The sequence below is a fragment of the Eurypyga helias genome, unplaced genomic scaffold, assembly GCF_000690775.1.
Source record: "Eurypyga helias isolate BGI_N326 unplaced genomic scaffold, ASM69077v1 scaffold22860, whole genome shotgun sequence".
NCBI classification, from domain to species: Eukaryota; Metazoa; Chordata; class Aves; order Eurypygiformes; family Eurypygidae; genus Eurypyga; species Eurypyga helias.
Window position 1 is genome coordinate 4430 of NW_010226618.1, and position 6177 is coordinate 10606.

The 6177-nt window shown below is 54.1% G+C and overlaps 1 protein-coding gene across 1 annotated transcript in view; it reads right to left on the bottom strand.

The window, feature by feature from the left end:
- Positions 1-5239, bottom strand: part of MVK (mevalonate kinase) — a gene marked incomplete at its 5' end in the record, with an annotated part of 6118 nt that extends 879 nt beyond the window's left edge. Inside the window, 3 exon segments of the mRNA XM_010153828.1 lie at positions 3409-3525; positions 4286-4376; positions 5155-5239. Coding sequence (XP_010152130.1) covers positions 3409-3525; positions 4286-4376; positions 5155-5239 — 293 coding nt within the window.
- Positions 5240-6177: the final 938 nt, after the last annotated feature.

Consider the following 6177-nt stretch of genomic DNA (forward strand, 5'->3'; position numbering starts at 1 on the left):
GCCCGTGGCCGCAGGGAATTCTGCCACAGGCACTGGGCAGCAAGGCCGAGGCCGGGATCTGAGCCCCGGGCTGCTCTTATGTCCCTGTCCCACCCTCACAGTTTGTGCTGCTGCTGCCCACTGCAGCCCGTGTCCGCAGGGAGTTCTGCCACGGGCACTGGGCAGCAAGGCCGAGGCCAGGGTCTGAGCCCCGGGCTGCTCTTAGGTCCCTGTCCCACCCTCACGGTTTGTGCTGCTGCTGCCCACTGCAGTGACAGTGGTACAACAGCTTCTGGATCCCCTTGATCAGGGACGACAGAAAATCCTGGTCACCGCCAGCTGCCAGCAGGCATTTATTTTGGGCGCTAAATCAGCGCTCCCTGATGCCTCCCGACTGCTTCACCTCTCCCTTGTCACACGAGTGTTGAGCAGGAGACTGTCCAAGCCCCCTCACTGGCCGTGGGAAGGGCACTAAGCCAGCATCTCTCATTCCTGGCTGTCACCCTGCTCTGCAATCCATCCAGCATAACTAACTCCAGGGGACTTCTGACACAGCCAAGTCTGAAATGGCATCGCTGGAGAAGCGACGTGGAGTTACCTCCCCTTGTTTGCACTGTGCAGCACTTTTCCCTCCTCCCGGGCAGGGGCCGGGCTGCAAGCCGAGGGGCTGCTCACCAGCATCACGCTGGGAATGTGGCACCCGGCTCAAGTGGGGTCGTGAGGGCTCTCCCTTCGGGGGAGAGCAGCGCAAGCCACTCTCCAAGCAAGGCTGCCCTCCAGGCAGAGCTGCAAGTGCATCTCTGCCACAAATCCTGCCGCTCCTGGAGAAAGCTGCCACCGCAGCCAAAGGGCTCAAGGGATGGACAACGCCACAGAGAGGTAGGAGTTACAGCTTCTCTCCTCCCAGAAACAGAGGTAAGGGATTAAGGAAGAGAGGGAAGGGTTTGGAGCACTCAGAGCAAGCCTGGAGTGGAGCCGGGAGCTGACATTGGGTGCCTAAGTGCCCTCCCAGCTCACCAGCACCATCAGTGGAGGAAGCTTTTCTCAGCAACCCTGGTCTGACACCTTGACTCGATCATCACCCCGGCACGTGGCTGCTGTTCCCTCACTGTTCCAGAGGCTGTCCCAGGCAGGGAGCCAGCTGAGAGGGGGCCAATCCCAGAAAGGCTCCTTAACACTAACAGGAGCCCTGTGCTCCCTTCTCCATCCGGTGCCACCAAGCGCTTCCCTGCGAGCTGGGAGGGACGCTGGGCAGAGTGGCAGGTGTCAGTCACGTCACCCTCAGCTCTGCACTGGTCTCCTGCCAACACGGCACAGGAGGGGACGATGCAGACATAATCCAGCTCCCCCCTTCCAGAGCAGAAGCGTTTAAACGAACACACGGAGCTGAGCGAGCCAGTGGCATGCAGAGCGCGTACATCACAAGGTTGGTGCTGGGTTGGACAGACGTCCATCTAGAGGCCTCTTTATATGCCTGAGTGAGGGCACAGCACTGCCTATGATGATCCAAGACACCTGTCATCTCCTGATCCAAAATCTGCCAGGAATCGGATGACAGCTTATGACACAGTAGACTAGTTCGATGGTTCAAATACAATGCTGTCCAGAGCTGCACATTTCACAAACAGGCAAAAATATATATATATATGCGCTGCATATAATCAGCTGTGCCTCTGCGGGCAACACAAGCACGAGGTGAAACAACAGATTCAAGGCAGAAACGTGCTCCATGTAGTGCTGCTTCCCAGGCATCGTGTGCAAGGATGCTCTGGCATCTTCCATGCAAGGATCTCAAAGCACAGGTCAAATTAGCGCTCCTCTGCCCTGCTTCCCAAGACTTCTGACAGTCTGAGCAATAACACATTAAGGTGGGGAGGAGTTGTTGGAAGCCGTGCTACAAACAGACTCCAGATCTGCCCCAGCTGATGCCAGCTCAGCCCTCATTAGGATCAGGGAATCATAGAACGGTTTAAGGAAGGGACCTTAAAGCCCACCCAGTCCCACGTTCTGCCATGGGCAGAGACACCTTCCACTAGACCAGGTTGCTCCAAGCCTCATCCAGCCTGGCCTTGGACCCTTCCAGGGATGGGGCATCCACAGCTTCTCTGGGCAACCTGTCCCAGTGCCTCCCCACCCTCTGCGGGAAGAATTTCTTCCTGATGTCCAATCTCAATCTCTCCTCTTCCAGTTTAAACCCGTTGCCCCTTGTCCTGTCGCTCCATGCCCCTGTACAAAGTCCCCCCCAGCTTCCTTGTAGCCCCTTCAGGTACTGGAAAGTGCTTTAAGGTCTCCCCAGAGCCTTCCCTTCTCCAGCCCACGCTGATGGGTACAGAAACCCTCTTGGAGCAAAAGGAGCAGGATTTTGCTGCGAATCCCATGGGACACCCTCCCACGCGTGCCGCAGTCCCAGCAGCAGCTCACCCACAGGCACTGAGGTGCAACACAACCGGAAGCAGAGAGAAGGCGGCTGCACCCACCACCTGCTCGCACAGCAGCCCTACACCGCTGCCGCAAGTCGAGGGGGGACAGCAGCCCTCTGTCCCACTCCAGGGCCCCTGCTGCACCTCCAGAGCACTCTCCTGCTTGTGGAGAGGACAACCTGCCAGCGAGAGCAAGGACAAGCAGCGGTCCTCTCGGGAGAGCCGAAGGGAGGGATCCAGATGCCAACAAGGAATTGTACCGCTGGTACCAAACGGTTCTTGATCATCCAAGTCACTTGGCACCCAGGGCCGGGCCAGGTTTGCCTCAGCTGGGACACTGCCACATGTCCTTACCCCACGGTTGTATGAATCAGTGTTACAGTGCTCTCAGCGCTGAAAAACCCTCCTTGGAAGCGTGTTTCCCCCCACCACAGCAGCCTCTCCTACTCTGAACAAAGCCAAGACAAACAGATCTTTGTATGCACCTCATGCATCAATGTCAGGTCAGCTCTGGGCACAACTCTGTTATTCTCCGGAGCCAGGATGAGCACAGAGCAACGGGAGCTGGCTCGTAACCAGTCCATCACAAACCAGTGGCTGCTGGGCGCTCCACTCTTCATTCCAGCCTTGGCAGTGACAAAGCAGTTATTTCACAGGCAGCGACTGCCAGAATGAACGCGGCCGGCCTGCGGCGCAGGGAGGCAGCATCTTGGCCTGAACTCGCTCCATGTTTCTTAGCAAAGGGAAACAAAACTGCCGGAGCTACAGATCCACAAAGCACCAGGCCCACTCCCTCCCCCCAAGTGCCCTGCTGTGGAGAGACACCAGCAGCATTTTCTGTCCTCTGGCTCCAGGAAGGGCATTAAAAGCCGTGCACACAGACCATGGTTTCACTCAGCACTGAACATTTCCTGCTATCAAATTTTTTCTTAGACCTAATGTTCTTTAAACGACATTTTGATGTTCAACAGTAACAGTGTCTAAAAATACCAGCGAACAAGCCCCTTACCTCCAGCACAGGGTAATACTCCGGTGATGGATTTGCCGGCATCGCTTCCAGAACACTTTGGCACTCCTGAGAAATTGCATCGATGGAGTCCAGCACCGGGTTCATTATAGCAGGGAACTGAGAAGGAGGGAAGGAACGATGTGAGAAGACTGCTCGCGAGTCTTCCAATTCCTCGTTGATAAAACCAGCCCCAGTCTCTTGGAGCTGGACAATTCCTCACCCCACATGGGGCTATTCATTCACGGCACCAACCCTGCAGAGCAGGGACACAGTAAGTTGTTCCCACCAACAGGAACTGGAGGAAGAGGGGGAAACAGACCAAAGGAAGGAAGTGAGAATTTTTGTGGGAAGCCCTGTTAGTGCTGGAGAGAGGGAGGAGGTGATCTGAACCCCCATTCCCAGGGCAGCTGGGGGTAGCTAGCAGCAGGTAGGAATGCAGCAACCACAGGAGGGATCTCCCTAGATCCCCATGAGACCTGCAGTCCCACATGAGGGGATCTGAGCTCTTGAGGGTTATCCTTCATGACAGTTATCAGAGGGGGACTTTTCACAAGGGCCTGTAGTGACAGGACAAGGGGTAATGGGTTTAAATTGAAAGAGGGAGATTGAGATTGGATATCAGGAAGAAGTTCTTCCCGCAGAGGGTGGGGAGGCACTGGGACAGGTTGCCCAGAGAAGCTGCGGATGCCCCATCCCTGGAAGTGTCCAAGTCCAGGCTGGATGAGGCTTGGAGCAACCTGGTGTGGTGGAAGGTGTCCCTGCCCAGGGCCAGGGGAGAGAAACCGGATGATCTTTAAGGTCCCTTCCAACCCAAACCATTCTACGATCCCTTAACCCAGCACACATCTCCACCCCCACGACCACCCAGGTGCTGTACCTTCAGGATCTTCTCTTTGACACCAGCCACCAAGACCTTGGTGCTTCGAGGGACTTTTGTGTTGGTCAGCAAGATCCTCAGCATTGGCACCCTGGAAGCAACAAGAGAGATCTCCTCGCCTCTTTCCTCCACAGCCCTCCAGCAGCTCCCAAGGCCCAGACAGCTACAGTTCCTCCCACCTCAAAAGGCCCATTTGAGCAAGATACCCAAGATAAGGTCTCTCAGTTTTAAAAAAGCTAACCTGGTGCTTAAGTGCTGACTGCATTCAGGCTTGTTCCTCTTAGACACAAGGAACAACTGTACTAGTGCTATAAATAGGACTGTACCGTATTTACTGAAATCCATGTTTTCCAAGCAAAATTTCCTTTGAAATACTATCTGTGAGACTAGCCAGCAGTAGCCATTAACTGCTAATAGAGCAATTTCATGCACTGTGAAAGATTTTAATGGAGTCAGATTATCCTTCATTGGCAGGAGGCAGAGGGAACATGCAGGACCTGGATTTGTCGCTGCAGCTTGGTCTCCACCCAGTCCTACCACCAGGTAAGAAGCAAAACAGTTCCCCCTCCCCGCAATGTCATTTGCTGCCAGGAGCAGATCCGTTCCCGCTGCCCACAACGCCATGAAATTAATATTGATCCCCTGCGCTGTGTTCATCTAACATCAGATAATGACCAAACATTTCATCGTTCCCGTCCACCCCAAACCAAGACAACGCTCAAGCCGCCCACACCCACGGCAAAATCCGGCTACTGAGCCCTTCCACCAGGCTGTTAGCCATCAACCTCAAAGCCTACGAGATCCACCCGACACCTCTCTGACACGCTCCACCCACCACACGCAACTGTTTTAAAAAACTCGAATATTACCTCTTTAATGGTGTGATTTTTCCTGACTGGTATCTCAGGGCTCCACCTAAAGTAAAATACATGCATTGTCTCAGTACACAGCGAGCTGAGAGATAACAGACCGTCGTCAGAGACAGAAGGTCTTTCATCTTTAGAACCTCACCCAGAGCATATGACAGTAATTGCGAGGAACACCAGCTAAATGAACCATGTTCTCAGACTGCACGGATCTGCCCAGCCCTGCTGACTTAATGAGAGGGTCTGGCTGGACGTAGTTAACCCAATGCCTTTCCTTTTGCTCTCCTCTACTCCGAGATCACATTAAATATTTTTTTAAAAGGCAAAGAGTTTGGCCAGTATTAAATCTTTGCTGAAAACAACCACCAAACCCCAGAATCAGGCAGCGATTCCCTGGGGCAGAGCCAAGCACGCAGATTTCCGACTGGACTGAACGTGTGCACTCATGTCAGCAGCTGTCCTTCAGCATGGGATTTCACTGTCCAGAAGGAATGTCTCACTTGGCTCCTACTTTTACAGGGGCACTGTGATTAGGTCTCATTAGAAAGATTATTAAAAGTCTCCATGGACACTTCCAAAACACTTGGAAGTCTCTGCTAATTGAAGCTAAGTGACAGCTGTCCAACTGCATTTTCTACTGCATTATCCTTGGGATGGGATTAGGTTTCTTTGTTCACGTCAGAATGTTTAAATATCAGTTATCTGCAGCAGGGTCTCTGCCCCACAGCACTTGCCTGGGGGTCGCAGATCTGGGGTGTTGCTGCAAGTCTCCCGACAGCACAGCTGGCTCCAGTCCCAGCTTAAACCAAGACAGAAAAGGCTTCCTTCTACTCAGGTCAAAACAGGGACCTGAATTTGGGAGTTTCTGTTCCCTTTGCTGCACCCCAGTGCAGTGAGGCAACCTGCTCCACCCCGCATCCCTGCGGCAACCCCAACCAAGCCTTGTCGTTCGCAGAAAGGCAGCTTGTGGCCTCTGCTCACCACCTTCCCGCAGCAGCGGAGACGTGGCTGCCGCCCTGCCAGCCC